Below are 17,256 nucleotides of genomic sequence, written 5' to 3' on the forward strand. Positions count from 1 at the left end.
GGGGGGCCGGGTTTGTTTTTTTGGGGGGGGGGGGAGGGACGGGGAAGGGGGGCTGCGGCTTTTTTTTTTTTTTTTTTTTTGTGTTTTTTTTTTTGTGGGTTTTCTTTTGGTGGGATTTTGGGGGATTTTTGTGGGGTTTTTGTTGTTGGTTTTTTTTTTTTTTTTTGTCGGTTTTTTTCTCCTTTTTCGGGCGGTTTCTCCTCGTCCGGGGGCAGCGTCAGAGGAACCAGGACTGGGGGGAGATGGGGGTCAGCGAGGGGGGGGGGGACACACGCAGAGACCCCCCCCCCCCCCCAGACCCTCCTGACTCCCCCAGGACATCAAACCCCCCCCTCGGCTCGGGGTCCTTGGGGTTGGGGGGGGGGTCGTAACCCCAGGACCTCCCATTTTGGGGGTCCCCAGGGTGGGGAGGGGGACACCCCCCCCCCCCCCGAGACCCCCCCAAAAAGGGTTGAGACCCCCCCCCTTAGGACTCGGGGTGGGTGAGGGGGCACAGCCCCAGCCCCTCCTGACCCCCCCCCAAAATGGACTGGGGACCCCTCCATGCTCAGGGGTCTCCGGACTGGGGGGGACAAAACACCCCAGGACCCCCCGCGTGGGGTGGGGGGGTCACCCCCGGCCCCCCAGGACGGGTCAGGCCCCCCCCGCTCGGGGGTCCCGGGGGTCCCCACGGCCTCAAGGCGGGCACATGGCGGGACCCCCCCCCCCGCTAGGCCCCGCCCCCCCGCGGGAGCCGCGCCGCCATTGGCTGAGCCGCCGCCGCACCACTGCTCGCAGCCAATGGGATCGCGCCGTGCCGCCGCAGCGCCCGCAGCCTGCCAAGGCCGCGCCGGTGCCAGCCAATCAGCGACGGCGCCGCCCCCTCCTGCCTCACGGTGCCAGCCAGTCAGGGCCCGCTCTGCTTGGCCCGCCGAGAGCCCCCATTGGCTGCCAGCCCTGGCCCCCCCGTTCCTATTGGCTCCGGGCCCCGCCGCGGTCCCGCGCCGGCGCCAGCCAATCAGCGGCCGCCGCTGCAGGGCAGACAGCCAATCGGGCGTCGTGCCACGGGGCCGGGGGGGCCAATGGCGGCCCCGCTGGGGTGGCTTGGCCACGCCCCCCTTTGTCCCCGCTGCGATGACGTCACCGCGGGGGCGTGGCCGGGGGCTCCGGTGGGCGGCGGGGACGCCCGGGGGTCCCGGGGCCACCGAGATGTGGCGGGGGGGGGGCTCAGGGGTCAAAGGAGGTGGCCCGGAGCTCTGCAGGGGGGACCCAGCGGTCCGAGGGGTCTGGCCGGACACCCCGCATGTCCAAGGGGGGGGGACCCGGGTGTGCAGGGGAGGGTCCGAGGGGGGGTCCCAGGTGTGGGGGAGGGGAGGGGGCCGTACCTGCTGCTGGGGGAGGGTCAGAAAGTTGCCGTCGCGGGGTCCGAGGCCGACAAGGCGGGGGGCAGCGGCGGCGCCTGACGCTGCGAATGCTGCGGGGAGAGCGGGCTCAGCCCGGCACCGCCCCGCGGGGACACGCGGGGGACACGCGGGGGTGCCGCACGACCCCCCCCAGGTGTGCGGAGCCCGGGCTGGGGTGGGGGGTGGGGGGGCGGCACAGCCGCGGTGAGAGCCCCCCCTCCCCTCCCCCGGTGCTCCACCGCACCCGTGTGAGACCCCCGTGACGGGCGCGCGGTGACGAGACCCCCTGAGGAACCCCCTCCCCACCGGGTACTTACCTGTGGGGACCCCCCCGAGGCCCCCAACCTTCCCTGGGCCCCACCCCCGAGGACCATCCAGGTGTCCCCTGCCCTCGGGGGGGACCCAGGTAGGTCCGGATCCAGGATTCCCCCCCACCCGCGCCTCCCCTCCCGCAGCGAAAATGGGGTAAAAAGGAGGGGAAATGGCGAAGGAACCGGGCTGGAATGGGGGGGGGGGGGGATGAGGCGCCGGGCCGGTGACAGCGATGACGATGCAGGTGATGATGCACGGGCAGCCGGGCCGGGCGGGGGCACCTGTCACCTGGGGCACCCCCGTCACCTGCTGCCCCCCGGTCCTGCCACCCGTCCCTGGGCAGCCCCTGGCACCCGGGTCACCCCCTGCCTCCTGTCCCGGGGGGCACCTGGAGGACCCCCCCGGGCAGCCCCTGGCACCTGCTGGCCCCCCCGCCCCGGTCCCGTCACCTGCCCCAGGGGCACGCCGGGGTCCCAGGTGTGTCACCCTGTGCCGGGTCACCCCAGGGTGGCCGCTGGCCCCGGCCCCGAGGTCCCCAAGCGGCACCTGCACTCTCCTGCGCCCCACTGCTCTGCACCCCACACCTGGGCACCTGCACCCCACTGCTGCGCCCCTCTGAACCCTCGCCAAACGCGCCCCACATCTGGGCACCTCTGCACCCTCCTGAGCCCCACATCTGGGCACCCCTGCGCCTGTCTGCACCCCTCTGCCGGGCACCCCGCCGCCCCCCACACCTGCCCCCTGCACCTGGGCCCCCCTGCGCCCCCCTGCCGGGCCCCCCTGCCCCCCGCCCCCCACGGCCAGGGCCCGGCTGCGGGCGCAGTGGGTGCCGTGGGGTGCCGTGGGGTGCCGTGGGGTGCAGGGGGGCACTTACGGGGTGCGGCGGGGGCTCCGCCCGGGGGGCCGCTGGGGGCTTTGGGCTCCGGCGGGGGCAGGGGCAGGGGCCGGGCTAGGGGGGCCCCCGCAGCCCCCCCGGCCCGGCCCTGCGCCCCGCACGGCTGCAACGAGAACACGGTGACGGGCACCCGGGACCCCCGGGACCCCCGGGCCTGGGGCGGGGCGGGGGGCAGCGGGACGGGGCGGGAGGGAGGGGTTGGGACGGGGATGGGTCGGGGAGGGGCCCTGCAGCCCCCTCCCCCCCGGCCTGGCGGGGAGGGGTCCCCAGGTGGGGGGTTCCGCGTGGGGGTCCTACGTGGGGATGCCCCAGGTGGGAGGTCCCCGGTGGGGGTTCCCCAAGGGTGGGGTCCCCAGGCGGGACGTCCCCAAGTGGGGGGGGTCCCCATGTCGGATTTGGGGGGGCGGGGGGGGGGGGTCTACGTCACCCCGTCCTGGCCCTGCCGCAGCCAGCGCGGCCGCCTGGGCTCATTTGCATACAGATCCCGCCCCCTTGTGTATATTTGCATACATGGACCGCCCCTTGTGCCTTATTTGCATAGCGTCCATCTATTCGCGCTCCGGCACCGCTGATTTGCATACAGGCCCCACCTCCTCGCCCTTATTTGCATCCAGGGGAGCGGCCCCGCCTCTCCGCCTAATCTGCATACAGGCCCCGCCTCCTGCGCCTCGATCTGAGCCGGGCCCCGCCGGGGCGGTCCCGGTGTCTCCGCGTGTCCCCGCGACCCCCGGGCCTTCCCCGCGACCCCCGGGCCGCCCCCGCGCCCGTCCCCGCCGCACCTGGGGGCCCTGGGCGGCGCCGTCGGCGCAGACGAACTGGACGAAGTCCTTGAGCGAGTCCTGCCCGTGGTGGTAGCGGATGGTGGGGTGGGCGAAGTAGGGGCTCGACTGGGGCAGGAGGGACCCCGACGGGAAGTGCAGCGCCGAGGCCGTGGCCCGCGGGCTGCCTGCAGGGACCCTCAGCGCCAGCGCCGGCGGCCACGGGACCCCGGCGGCCACGGGGACCCACCCCCGGGCCGGACCGACCCCCGCCCGCCCGCCTGCCCGCGCCCAGGGACATCCCCCCGCCCCCGGCCCGCCCCGCCCAGGGTCACCCAGCAGCCCCCCGGGGCCACCCCGAGCAGCGGGGACGGGGCGGGGGGAGGTCGGGGTGGAGGGCCCGGGGGAAGGGGGTCCGGGGGTGTGGGGTCTCACCGGGGCGGACGCCGGCCAGGACGGGCAGGGGGTGGTGGCCGAAGGCCATGCGGGGCGCGGCCCCGTGCCCCGACAGGGCGCTGCAGAAATCCAACTTCCCCGACTTCTTCAGCGCCGCCGGGCCTGGGGGGGCCAGGGGGTCGGGGGGGGCAGCCGGACCCCAGCACCCCCGCACCCTCCCCCCCCGTCCCCAGACTTCTCCCCCGTGTGCCCCCAGACCCCCCGGCACTGACCAGCCCTCCCCGGTGCCCCCCCCCGCGCCCCCACAGCTTCCCCGTTACCCCCCGCGTCCCCCTCGCCGTGTCCCTCCCAACGTCCCCTCGACCCCGCCTGCGGCCACATCTGTCCCCAGGAGCCCCTTCCGTGTCCCCCCCCTTGCCCCCCCCGGTGCGCTCGTGCCCCCCCGAGCCCCCCCGTGTCTCACCCACCGGTGTCAACGTCCCCCCCCCAGGGCCCCTGGCTGCTGCCGGGGGCTGGGGACCGCCCCGGCCCGGGGTAGAAGACGTCGTCCCCGGGACCCTCCAGGTCCCCCTCGTCCAGCGCCTTGGGGCGCTTCGGGCCGCTGTGGGGACAGGGGTGTCACCTCCGGGCCCGGGAGTGTCACCCCACGAGCTGAGCAGGGGAGCCCAGGGGTCCCAGCCCCCCCCCCCCCCCCATAGGACCCAGGTGTCCGGAGGGGGAAGAGGGGATCCCTTGGGGGTCCCAGGTGATTGTGGGATGCAAAAGAGAGCCCCCAAATCCCAGGGGTTTGGGTGTTCCAGGGGTTGAGGAGCCCGTGGGGGGGAACACCCCAAAATGGGGGGGGTTGGGTGGGTGGTTAAACCCCAAATAGGGGGCGCAGGCAGGGTCTTGGGGGTGCAAGGGGGAACCCCCAGACCCCAAGGCTTGGGGTGTCCTGGGGAGGAGAATGCCCTGAAATGGGGGAGCCTGGATGGGGAAGCACCCCCAAATAGGGGCCCTGGAGGTCGCAGGGGGGTTGGGAGTCCCGGTACCTGGCAGTGGGGGGGCCCCAGGGGCCGGCGGCCGAGGGCAACAGGGCTGATGTTGTAGTAGCCCCCCGGGCTCTCCAGGTCGGCCAGCGAGAAGTTGGGGCCCGACGCCGTGGCCACTGGGGCTGGGGGGACACGGGGGACACGTGGGGGACCCACGCAGGGCCACCCCCCCCTTCCCCAGCCACCCCCGTGTCCCCCACCTCCCCGCAGCCTGTGTCCCCTCCGCTTCCCATCCCCCCCGTGCCACCCCCGTGTCCCCCCGGTGTCCCCCCAGCCGGGACCCCCGTCCCGTGTCCCCACTTACTCTGGGACACCCTCACCAGCTCCGTCACGTTCCAGACACCCGACGTCACGAAGCAGTCCTGGAAGGTCAGGTGCCCTGGGGACAGGGGGACACGGGCGTGACTCGGGGGGGCATGGGGGTCACCGAGGACACGGGGGGGGGACGTGGGGACAAAGTGCGAGGAGCGGAACTGGGGACACAGGAGTGACACGGGGGGGACGCAGAAGGCACAGGGGACACTGAGGGGACACTGAGGGGACACTGGGGACACCGCGGGGGGGGCACTGACCGTTGGGCAGTGGTTTGATGTCCGCGTCTCCCTGCGGGTTTGAGCTGTCCGATTGTCCGGAATCTGGGGGTGGTTGGAGGGGGGGTGCGAAGAGACGGGGTCAGACCCGGACACGGGGATGTCCCCTGTCCCCTCCCCCGCTCCGCCATCGTGTCCCCCCCGACCCCGGGGACCCCGCGATGCCCCGGGGGAGGGAGGGGCAGCCCCGCCGCCGCTGCCGCCGCTGAAGGGCCCCTTGTTCCCGCGGGGTCGTTCGAGGTGAGCGCCCGCCGGGACCTCGCCAGCGCCCGCAGCCCCACCGGGGGGGCCCCACCGGCCGCTCCCCCCCACCCCGGGCCCAGGCACGACCCAGGTGTGGGGGTGTCCCACCCCCCCCGCACCCCCGAGGGGACCCGGGTGGCCGCGCACCCCTCGGCCAGGTGATGGGGGGGGGGGGGGGGGGCACAGCCGGCGCTGGGGGGCGGGGGGGGGTCGGGGCTGGCAGGGGGCCGGGCCGGGGGGGGCCGGGGGCCGCCGTGGGGCCGGGCCGGGGGCCAGGAATGCGCTGGCCCCCCGCCAACGGGCAGCGCCAACAAAGCGCCCATTGTCTGTGCAGAGTGGGGGGGGCACCCGGACGCCTGGGTTGCCCCCCCCCCCCACCCCGGTCCTGCCCGCCTGGGTCCCCCCCGGCATCCCCCCATCTGCCCCCCACACCTGGGAACCCCCCCCCGGGACCCCCCTCCCATGCGAATGGGTGTCCCACCCCCCTGGGCCCCCCCAGCCCGGACGCCTCCGCCCCCCCCCCCCAGTGCCCCCGCGGGGGTCGGGGGGCTCTGTTTGTGTGTCCCCCCCCCCACAGCAGGAGGGGACTGAGGCGTCCGAGAGGGGGAGGGGCAAGGGGACAGCCCCCCCGTGCCCGTCCCGGTGGTGACCCCGCCGTGTCACCCCGCGGGGGGGTCAGGGGTCAGTGGGGCACGTGCGGGGTCGCGACCTCGGCTGGGGGGGGGGGGGGGGGCTTGTGGGGTGCGCGTGGCGGGCGCGTGCCGGACCCCCCCCATCACCCACCCCCACGCCGAGTCCTCCCTCAGCCCCCAGACCCCTCCAGACCCACTGGGGAGGGGGTCCCTGCACCCTATCCCACCTCACCCCCCCTGCCCCAGTGAACCCCCCCCCTATGTCCCCCCAGCCCGCGGTGGGGGGGGCAGGTGCTGCTGGGCAGCTGCGCCCCGACCCCCCCGCGGGGTGACCCCCCCCGCACCTGCGTCCCCCACACCAAGGGAGGGGGAACAGCACCTGGGCAGCCCCGCAGCCCACCTGGAGCCCCCCGCCCCCCCAAAGACCCCCACGGCTGCACCCCGACCCCCCCAGACCCTCCTGCAGCCCCCACCTTGCCCTGTCCTCATGTCGTCCCCCCCCCCCGCGTGTCCCCCCAAGGCTCTACAGCCCCCCCAGAGTGAGTCCGGACCCCCCCAGTGGGGAAGGGGACCCCGATGTCCCCACGCGTCCCCCCAGGGCACGTGGGGGGTGCGAGGGGCAGCTCGGGGGGGGCCAGGCCGGGGGTCCCGGCAGCTGGGGGGGCTGTGGCGGTGGCTGGGGGAGGGGGGGGGGGTGTGACACACCTTGGCACGGGGGTCCTGGCGCCCGGGCGGGGGGTCCCCACAGCGCGAGGGTCCCGGCGCGGGGCCGTGGTGCCGCAGAGCGTTTCGGGTGCCAACAAGCGCCGCCATCTTACGCGCAAGGGGGGGTTGGCACCGAGCCCCCCCCGGCCCGCGGCAGCCAAAGGGCCTCCGGCGTGGGGAGGGGGCGGGGGGCGCGGGGGGGCCGCCGGGGGGGGGGGCCGGGGCTGCTCGCGGGGCCTCGTGCCGCGCAGGGGGGCACGGTGCCAACCGGGGCCATTTTGGCGGCGCCGGGTGGGAGCCGCGTTTGGGGGATTTGAGCCCCGGCAGCTGGGCCGGGGGGGGAGCTGGGGGGGTGCGGGGGGGGCTGGGGGGCACAGGGCCCCCCCCGTGGGTTTGCTGGGTCTGGCATGCAGGCGTGGAGGGGGGATTTGGGGAGGGGGGGTAGGACAGACACCCCCAAAGCGCCTCCTTCGCCCTCGGTACATGGGAAGGACCGAGGCAGCCGGGAGCGGCGGAGCGGCCCCAAAACCGCTCGTTCCAGCCCCAAAATTCACCCTCAGCGCAGCAGGAGTGATGGGGGGGAGCAAGCGGCTGGGCTGGGGTCCCCCTGATCCACACATACGTGTGCCCCCCACCTCGGCTGCGCCCGCACACGCGTGCGACCCCCCCAGCCCCGCGTGCGGCCCCGGGACCCCCCCGGGCACGAGGGGTGCGGGCGCTTTGCACGCCCACGGCACAGATCGGTGCCCGCGGCGCGGATCCCCGGTGCCCGGCCCGGCTCTGCGCCCATCCCGGTGCCAATCCCGGCGCCATCCCGGCCCCGCTCCCGGTGCCCATCCTGGCACACGGGCTTGGCACGCGGCGCCGGGCGCGTGGCGCGTGCGTTGGCACTCGGCGCGGCTTTGTGCGAGCGAGGCCGGCCGGGGACGGCCCAGGTGGGGCCGGGGGTCCTGGGGGGGGGCTCAGGGTGGCCGTGTAGACCCCCCCCATTGAGGCACCAGGGTGGGCACCATCCCCAAAGCCGGGACTGAGGGGCTCGGCGCCGTGTCCATCCCTGCAGCGGCCGCACTCACCTGGCGCGTGGACGAAATACGCCAGGTACAGGTCGAGCTCCTTGATGGTGACGCCGATGTGGTGGGGCTGGACGCAGAGGCCGGGGCTGGCGCACTGGGGTGCCTTGGCCAGGCGCTCGCCGTCGGTGCTCTCCAGCGGGACGCCCTTGAAGAGGATGACCATCACCAGGTCCAGGCGCCACACCTTGTCGGCCTGGCGCAGGCAGTCGATGCGGCGGATCTTGCCCTTCTGGTCGGGGTTGGAGAGGACGCAGCACGGCGCCTTCTTGCCGGTGACGGACAGCACGAAGTCCTCGCGGCACTCGGGCCGGATGTCCTTGCGCAGTTTGGCCAGGAGGCGCGAGGCCCATTTCTGCTTGACCTCCGGCTTCTCGCCCAGCAGCTCGTCCTTGACGGCGCGTTCCTCCTCCTTGGACATCCGCTTCTCGTGCTTCTTGAAGTACTTGCGCTTGCGGGCCTGGAGGTTGAACCAGGTGTAGGAGAAGGCCCGGACGTGGGGCAGCAGCGCCTCGATGAAGGGGTGGAACTCATCCTGCACGGGAGGGCACAGGCGCGGGCTGGGGCGGCGGCCGTGGGGCGGCCGCGGAGCCCCAGCAGGGACGGACCCACGCGGGGACCGCCGCCGTTCCCATCCTCGTCCTCATCCTCTGGGGAGCGGCGATGTGGGATCTAGGGGACCCTGGGAGCCCCGTGGGGGACCCCGGGAGTCCCGGCCCTGCGGGGATGCGCCGGGTTCCCGGTGCCCGAGCGGCTCCCGGCCCTGCGGGGCTCCCGTGTGGCCGGAGCGGGGACGGCTGAGCCTGTCCCTGTGCCCGTCCCTGTCCCCGGTGTCACCACGGCACTGTCCCCAGTAGTGGCACAGCTCCGTGTCCGGTGCCACCACCACAGTCTCATCCCCGGTGTCACCGCAACCCCGTTCCCGGTGCCGCTGCAACCGCGTCCCCAGTACTGCCACAGCCCTATCCCCCGTGTCACCACAGCCCCGACCTTGCTGCCGGCACAGCCCCATCCCTGGTGTCACGGCAGTCTCGTCCACAGTGCCAGCACAGCCCCGTCCCCCGTGTCACCACAACCCCATGCCCGGTACCAGCACAGCCTCATCCCCGGTGTCACCACAACCCCGTCTCCGGGACTGCCACATCCCGGTCCCCCATGTCACCACAGCCCCGTCCCTCCCCGCTCGTCCCCACCCGCCTCCCGCTGACACTCCCGCTGCCGTCGGGGCTCGGCCGCCCCGGTCCCCATCCCCAGCGCCGGTCCCTGCTGCCAACCCCATTCCCGCTGCCACCGATCTCCGTCCCCAGCAGTCCCCGGTGCCACCTCCGTCTCCTGTCTCGACCGCCAGCGCCTCCGCTCCCCATCACTTCTCCCCTCTCTCCGGCCCCATCCCGGCCGCTGTCGCAGTCCCCGGTGCCACCAGTGCCTGCCCCCGGTACCCGGCCCGGCCCCGCCGGTCCCAGCCCGGCCCGTCCCGTCCCGTCCGTACCATCGCGGCGGCTCATCCCGGCCGTAGGCAGCTGCCAGTCGGGCCCCGGCGGGGCAGAACCGGGGGCGACAGATGGGGACGGGGGGCGCAAACGGCGTGGAGGGGAAGGGGTTAACGGGGACTACCGGGAAAGGGGAGGGGGCGGGCCCGGGGGTGCGGACCCTGCAGGGGGAACGCTCAGGTACCGGGGATCCCGGTTACCGGGGGATGGAGGAGCGGGGATCCCGGCTGGCGGGACAGCGCAGCTGCCGAGGGATCCCGGTTACCGGGCGATGGGGGATCCCGGCGCGGGGGGACCCTACCGGGGGGGGGGGGGGGGGGCGGGACCCCGCTGCGGGGGCGGCTGTCGGGGGTCCCTGCCGGTGTGTGTGTGTGTGTGTGTGTGCGGGCAGGGGGTCCCGGTTTCGGGGGGGGGGTGTCGCTATCGGGGGGTCCCGGAGCCGCCGCCGCCGCGGGCGCGGAGCGCGCGGAGCCGCCGCGGCCCCTTTTTGGCACCGGGATCGGCGCGGCCGCAGCCAATGGGAGCGCAGCGCGCGGGGGGAGCGGCCTCGCCATTGGCCAGCGCGGAGCGGGGCGTGGCCCGGGGGGCGTGGTTTGGCGAGAAGGGGGCGTGGCCCGAGGGGGGGGGGGGCGAGTGTGCCCCGCGTGTGCCCCGCGCGCGCCCCGCGTGTGCAACGCGCGTGCAACGGGGGGACCCCGGGGGGGGGGAGGGGAGGCGGGCAGGGGAAGGGGCTGAGCCCACCGGGGGGCTTCGCCAAAACCTCGCGATTTCACCCCAAAAACCCCACGCGCTGGATGGAGGAAGCGCGGGGGTGGGGGGGGGGGGGGTCCTGTTGCGGCCCCTCGTGCAAAAACCCTCGTGCAAAAGGGTCGAGCGAGGACGGCTCTGGGTGGTGGTGATGGGGGGGTTCCCAAGGGTCCCGCTCTCCCCTCCCGCAGCCCCGCCGCCCCCGCCACCGGCGCGGGAAGGCCCCGGATTTGGCCGCTCGCCCCAGCCCCGTGGCGGCCCCAGCACGGAATGGCCCAAACCCGACGTTTCTGCCCCCAAAATCCCGGACGCGGCACTCGGAGCCAACGCTTTTTCCCCCTTCCCAACCCCCCCGGTAATTAAATCCCTCTGTGCAAAGGAAAGAAACCAAAATTTGGGCGTTTCGGCAGCGGGGCTGGGCAGCGGCTCTCGCCCAGCCCCAAACCTCGCGGTTTTCAACCCAAAGCCGCAGCGGGGAGGTTTTCCTGGGGGGGGCTGAGGACGGTGGTTGGGCCCCCCTGCCCCAGGATCCCTCCCTGCTGGCCCTACAGGACCCCAGCGGCCAGGCCCAGCAGCATCCGCTTGGCACAGGGTGGCCTTTGGGACACCTGAGACCCCTCCCGGACACCTGAGTGCCCACCCAGGGAGGGCATCGCGGGAGCCAGGCTGGCTCAGGTGGACGGCGGTCAGCGGCCTCGATACCTCAGTCCCCACCAAAACCCGGCACAGGACAAAGAGCCCCGGCTCCGGCGACACCGCCCGGACACTCGGTCTCCTCCCCAACGCCTGGGACCCCTCCCGGACGCCTGAGACCCCTCCCCACCCCTGCCCGGAGCAGCGAGGGCAGCCACGGAAGGATCTGGAGGCTCAGGCCCAGGGCCGTGCGCGGCCAGCGCGGTCGGTGCCCGGGCCGGGGTCCCGGGGCGGGCGCGGGGGTCGGTGCCGAGGCGGGGTCCGGCGGCGGTGCCGCGATGCCGCGGAGCTGCCATTGGCTGCGCCGGCCCCGCATTGAGCCGCAGTCTCGGGCGAAGCCACGTCGCCGCGTCCGCAGCTGCGAGCGCCCGGCAAAGCGCCAGCGCGGCGGCAGGGGGGGCGGCGCCGGATCGGGAGGGAAAAGCCCAGAAAAAACAGAAAAGAGGGAAAAAAAGACAAAAAAAAAAAAAAAAAAAAAAGAAGAAAAAAAAAAGAAAAAAAAAAAAAAAAACACAACCAAACCAACCAACCCCCCCCCCTCGTCCCCCCCCCCCCCCGCCCCGGCAGCGCCCGCCCTCCCGCGCCGCTGCCAGCTCCCCCCGGCCCTCGGCTTCGCCGCGAGAGAAAACAGCCCGAAACAGCCGGAATTGCCGCCAAAAATCCCCCCGGCGGCCCCTGACGCCGCTGCCAAGACCCTCCCGTGTGTGGGGAGGGGGGGAGGAGGGCAGCCGAGGGGGGTGGGAGCGACTGAGGGGTGTCCTGGACCCCCGTGCGGGGAGGGAGGGGGGCCCACGAGGGACCCCGGTGTCCGGGGGGGACCTTGGCGTCCAGGTGGCCTCGGAGAGAACATGCCGGATGGTTCTGGCAGGGGACCAGGCAGCTGAGAAGGGGAGACCCGGGCGTTTGGGGGGCACCCTGGCATTGGCAGGGGACTCTGGCATCGGAGGGGGTTCGTGGCATTCAGAGGGGGGGCCCTGGCATTCGCGGGGGGGGGCCCGGGCTGCGCAGAGGAAGCGCCCGCCCGGCCCTGCCCGCAGCCACGTGGAGCATCCAGGCGTCCGGGCGGCTCGAGGGGAACCCGGGCATCCGCCCCCCCCCGCTTCCTCACGCTCCGAACCGGGACCCCGAAATCCGAGCCGTGCCGGGGGGGGGGGGGGTCCCGGGCGGCTCCGCGGGGGGAGCGGCGGCGGCTGCAGGCGGTGCCGCAGCACGCGGGGCCGATCGATGCGGTTTGGCACCGCTGGACCGCGGCGTCCGGGCGTTCCCCCGCCCCCCCCCGGCCCCGCTCCCTCCCCAGCGCGGACCCCGCGGCCCGGCCCCCCCCCGTGGCCTCGTGCCAGCCCGGGCCGGGGGGGCCCCGCGGTGCTGCGGCGTCCAAGAAAGCTTTTTGTGGCCCATCAATAATTCAGGGCCCCCCCGGCCCGGCCAAGGGCTCCTCCATTATTGATGCCGCCGGCGACCGTGGGGGACACGGGGGAAACACGGGGGGAACACGGGGGGACACGGGGGGGTGGGGGGGGGCTCAGCCGAGCACGGGGGTGCGGCAGCGCCGGGCGTGCGCTCACGCAAAGCCACCCGCGCGTGTGCACGGGTCACACGCGTCCCTCCGGCGTGCCCCCCACGCGTGCCACCCGCCACGGGGGGGGGGGTGGTGGTGCCTCCCCCTGCCCCGATTGCATCAGCCGCGGCGCGGGGGGCACCGGGCCCTGGCGAGCGGCTCGGACGCGCCACACGCGTGTGTCACACCTGGGGCGGCCGCGCACACGGCGGGGCTGCCACGTGTGCACGGCGAAACGTGTGCCACGCGTGGGCTGCCAGCCCGGGGACACGCGTGTGCCGCCTCTGTCCTCGTCACACCTGTGCCCCGGCCCTCGCGTGTCGCGCCCATCACACGCGCGTGTCACACCCGGGCCCTTTCGTGCGTGCGTGTCACGCCCGTGCCCTGTCACACGTGTGTCACACCTGGGCCCTTTCGCAGACGCGCGTGTCACACCTGGGCCACTCCTGCACCGCAGCCGAGGGACAGTGACCCGCTTGGCTGTCACCCCCGGCGGCCACCGGGGCAGCGGCAGAGGGCCGGGAGTGTCCCTGCCCCGCGGGTCACCCAGGTGGTGACAGCAGCGGTGATGCTGGGGGGGTGCCCGTGACCGGCGTCCCCCGGGGGGGGCTCTGTGCGGCGGGGAGGGGGCACGGGAGGACCCCGAGGGACGTGGAGGGGACCCTCGGGGACGTGGGAGGGATGCCGAGGGACGCAGAGGGACCCTGAGGGGAACACGGGAGGACCCTGAGAGACACGGAGGGGACATGAGGGGAACACGGAGAGGATGCGGGGGGATCGTGGCCCAGCGAGCAGCCGTGGCACCGCCAGCCAGAGCCTGGGGCTTCCCCGTGGAGGCCACATCCGCTGCCAGGGACACCAAGGGACAGCAGGGGACAGCAGGGGACAGCAGGGGACACCAGCCCATGCCCGGTTGTCCCAAGGCCGTGACACCTCCCACTCCGGGCGCTCCCGGGTGCAACCCAGCGCCCAAAATCCACCGGTGGCACCGGCCCAAAACCGCCCCGAAACGGCTGCGGGAGGGAAAAGGGCGGCACGAGGGGAGCACACGCGTGTGCCAGGCACGAGGCCGGGGGTTCGGGGCACACGCGTGTGCGCTGGCACGGGCTGGCGGGTGCGGGCAGGGGCACACGCGTGTGCGCTGGCGTGTCGCTGGCGCGTGCACACGCGTGTGCGGGGCGGGCGCCGAAGCTGCGAGAAGCGCCGCTGGCCGCCGGCCCAGACGCAACCGGCCGCCAAAACCGCCCCGAAAAGCGGGAGAAAAGGGCAACGCTGGGAAGGGAAGGGGGGTGGGGGCCGGGCCGCCCCGCAAACCGCGCTGGGGGGGACACCGGGGGCAGCCCGGGAGAGCGCGGGGGGGGGCAGGGACCCCTCTAGGGTGCCGGAGCCCCCGAGTTGTGCCCTCCCCGGTGTCGCTCCTCCCCGCGCGCCCCCACCAGAAAGCGGAGTCACGGCCCCTCCACCCCGACCCCACGGCCCGCCGCGACCCCCCCACGGCCCCTCCAGAACGAGCGTCCCCCACCCTTGGTGGCCCTCGCGGGGTTTCGCCCTCGTCCAGCCCCCGAGGTCGCCCCCCCGGGGCCTCCCGGCCGCGCTCGGACGAACCCCGGCGCCACAGCCCCGCTCCGGGGCCGGGGTCCCGCCCGTCCCGGCGGTGCCGGGGACGCGAAACCCCCCGTGGCACCGGCGGCCCCGTCCCGGGGGTCCCGCACGGAACCCCGGCGGCAACGGGGCTCCGCGGCGTCTCCGGCCCGAGCGTCCCGCGGCTCAGATCCGCTCCGCACCGAGGCAGAACCGGGAGCCCCCGCTCCGAGGAGCCGAGCGGGGCCGCTCCGGGACGGCAGCCCGGGACCAGCCCGATCCCGGTCCCCGCAGCCGCCGCTGCCCCGGGAGGCACCGGCGACCACGAAGGGGTCGCACCCCCGCCCGTTACACCCCGTTTTTGGGGGGGCAGCAGCGAATCGCGGCCCGCAGCAAAGGGCGCCTGTTCTTCCCCCCCCCCCCCCCCCCGCCCCTCCGGGCCCCCCTATCCCCGCCGTTACCGGACGCCTCCCGGTCCCGGCCCCCCCGGCCCGGCCGTACCTGGGTGAGGCAGTACGGGGAGTACATGGCGGCGGTGTCAGCCGCGGCGGGGCATGGCGGGGGGCTCCGGGGGTCCGGGGGGTGCCTGGGGGTCCCGGGGGTCCCGGTGCCGGCGGCGCGCGGGGAAAGTTTTGCCCGAAGTTGGCGCCCGCCGCACTTTTGCCGCGGGAAGCGCGCGCCGGCCACGCCCACGGGAGAGGCCACGCCCACCGTGGGAGACGCCCCGATAGCCGAGGACACGCCCAGTGCGGGATTGGCGCCGCCCATTGTTCCAGAGGCCACGCCCAGGACGGGATGGAGCGTGGGGGACACGCGGGGACACGGGGGGACACGGGGAGGGATACGGGGAGACACGCAGGGACATGGGGGGACTCACAGGAGGACATGGGGGACACGGGGGGACACGGGGAGGACACGGGGAGGGATACGGGGAGACACGCAGGGACACGGGGGGACTCACAGAAGGGCGTGGGGGACACGGGGGATGGGGACACGTGGGGAGACACGGGGACACGGGGAACGGGGGGGACACGAGGGACATATGGGGGGACATGGGGTGGCCGCCGCCCCCTCTGCGCCCCCTCCCAGCATCGCTGTGACCCCACAGGGCCGCGGGAGCCGCTGTGGGTCCCCACGGGTGACAGCGACAGCGGCGGTGGCAGCGCTGGAGGTGGCACAGGGCAGTGGCCGCCGTGGTGGCCACGGCCTGACGATGGCAGCGCCGGTGATAGTGGCAGTGCCAAGACAATGACAGGTCCGGTGCCAGCGCCAGCGACTGTGTCGTGACAGTGACAGAGTCAATGACAGCCACGGGGACAGCGCCGTGGGGTGGGGACAGTGCCAGTGCCACGGCGGTGCGGGTGACACTGGCGGTGACACGGTGATGGCAGTGCCACGGTGATGGCAGTGGTGGTGACAGTGCCACGGCGGTGCGGGTGACACCGGCGGTGACAGTGACACGGCGATGGCAGCGACAGTGCCACGGCGGTGCGGGTGACACTGGCACTGACACGGCGATGGCAGTGACAGTGACAGTGGCGATGGCAGCGGCGGTGACGGCGGAGCCTCATCTGTCATTCCGGCTGCGGCCGCGTCCCTCCGCCATCTGTCACCACCCGGTGCCAGCGCTGGCACCGCCGCCGCCGCCACTGTCACCCCTTCGCTGCCGGAGCCTCCGCCGCCCCCGGCGCCGCGGGGTGGCCCGAGGGGACGCGGTTTGGGCCACCGGGCGACCCCGCGAGCGTGTCCCAGCCCCCCCCCCCCGCGCCCCCCGTGTCCCCCGTGGGTGGCACGGCTGTGTCCCTCGCCGCGCTGGGCTGGTGCCACGGCGGGGGGGTGGCACTGTCACCCTGCGGGGGACACGGGGGACACGGGCGGACCAAGCCCCCGCCCCGCCCGGTACGGGGAGGGGACAGCGGGGACAAGGTGGGCAGAGGGGACCCGAGTCCTCGCGCGTGTCGCCGGCGTGCGTGTGTCGCGCAGGGCCCGCCGAGCCCCCCGTGTCCCCCCCGTGTCCCCACCAGCTGCTCGGGGACCCCCCGCGCCAGATGTGCCGCTGTCACCGGCTGCGGCTGCAGATGGAGCCGAGCGCGGGGCGGCGGGGGGGGGACACGGCGGTGCCCACGGGGGTCGCGACGCACGCCACGACATGCGGAGCCGCGCCTCGACATGTCGCGACGCGCTTTTGGCACCTTGCGATGGGCAGCGACACTGCAGGGGGTCACCTGCCAGCCCCGGGGACGAGCGGGAGGGGACAGAGGTGGCCCGGGGGGGGGACCCTGGGCTAAACCCGGCTGTGGGGCGATGCCCCCCCCGCGGGGAAATTCGTGGCTGCGGGCAGCGGGACCGGACAAACGCGGGAACTGCAGAATCCCGCAAATCAGGCGAAACTGCCCCAAAAGGGGGCCCCTCCCGCTGGCCGGGTTTAGGGGCCCCGGTTTCACCGGCGGAGGGGGAAATCTGGACCCCCGAGTCCCGCGGCTGGCGGGGGGGAGCCTGGGGGCTGCGGGGGGGGGGCCCCAGCCCATTGGACCACCCCCCCGGGGAGGCCCAGGGAAGCTTTTGGGGCGATTTCGGGGGGTTTTGGCTCAGCTTCGCGGCAGATTTTCGGCGGCTGCCGAGGCCTGGAAGCCATTAGGGCTCCCCCCCCCTCCGCGGCCCCCGGCAGCTCCCGCCAGAGCGGGCGGGGGGGGGCCCCGGCGTTCCGGGTGCCGCGGCCCCCCCGAGGGGCCCCGCGAGGAGCGGCCCCGCCGCCCGGCAGCCCCCTCCGCGTTTATCCCGTTCGCCCCCCGCGCCCCCTCCCCCGGGAGAGGATCCGGGCAGCGGGGGGGGGATCCCGGTGATAGGGGAGCCGCGGGGGACGGGCGGCGGGCACGGAGGGGTTAACGGCGCCCGGCGCTTGGCAGCGGCCCCGGGCTTGGCGGCGGCTGAAAAGGTTTGGGGGGGTTTGGGGGGGGTTTAGGGGGGTCCGCCCCCAGCCCAGCCCCCCCCACGGGGAGGAGCCGAGGGGTCGCTGGCAATGTGCCCCCCCCCCGGCTCCCCCAGTGCGTTTCTGGGGGTCGCTTCTGCCCCACGGAGGAGCCACATTCTCCCACGGGTGTCCCCCAAATCCTCCGGGGACCCCCGGGCTGAGCCAGCGCCGCTCGCGGGCCCCCCCCGGTGTCCCCCGGTTC

General features: G+C 74.7%; 1 protein-coding gene across 4 annotated transcripts; it reads right to left on the bottom strand.

Moving 5' to 3' along the window:
- Positions 1-149: 149 nt before the first annotated feature.
- On the bottom strand, positions 150-14,873 carry NFIX (nuclear factor I X). 4 transcript variants are annotated; one of them, XM_032094599.1, is made up of 11 exons: positions 14,585-14,873; positions 8,018-8,549; positions 5,347-5,409; positions 5,079-5,153; positions 4,779-4,896; positions 4,211-4,347; positions 3,783-3,905; positions 3,369-3,535; positions 2,569-2,692; positions 1,365-1,453; positions 150-232 (listed from the first exon to the last, which is right to left on the bottom strand). In XM_032094599.1, the coding sequence occupies exons 1-11, from the start codon at positions 14,849-14,851 to the stop codon at positions 218-220; spliced, it is 1,710 nt and encodes a 569-aa protein (XP_031950490.1). In that variant the 5' UTR covers positions 14,852-14,873; the 3' UTR covers positions 150-217. The 4 variants fall into 4 exon arrangements, 2 of the variants coding, with proteins under 2 accessions (XP_031950490.1, XP_031950489.1); XR_004237147.1 differs by lacking the exons at positions 2,569-2,692; positions 3,369-3,535 and having other exon boundaries at positions 4,211-4,344; positions 4,775-4,896; XR_004237148.1 differs by lacking the exons at positions 150-232; positions 2,569-2,692 and having other exon boundaries at positions 1,423-1,453; positions 3,369-3,428; positions 4,211-4,344; positions 4,775-4,896.
- Between the last annotated feature and the right edge of the window lie 2,383 nt (positions 14,874-17,256).

Source organism: Corvus moneduloides, chromosome 32 (genome assembly GCF_009650955.1).
Source record: "Corvus moneduloides isolate bCorMon1 chromosome 32, bCorMon1.pri, whole genome shotgun sequence".
NCBI lineage: Eukaryota > Metazoa > Chordata > Aves > Passeriformes > Corvidae > Corvus > Corvus moneduloides.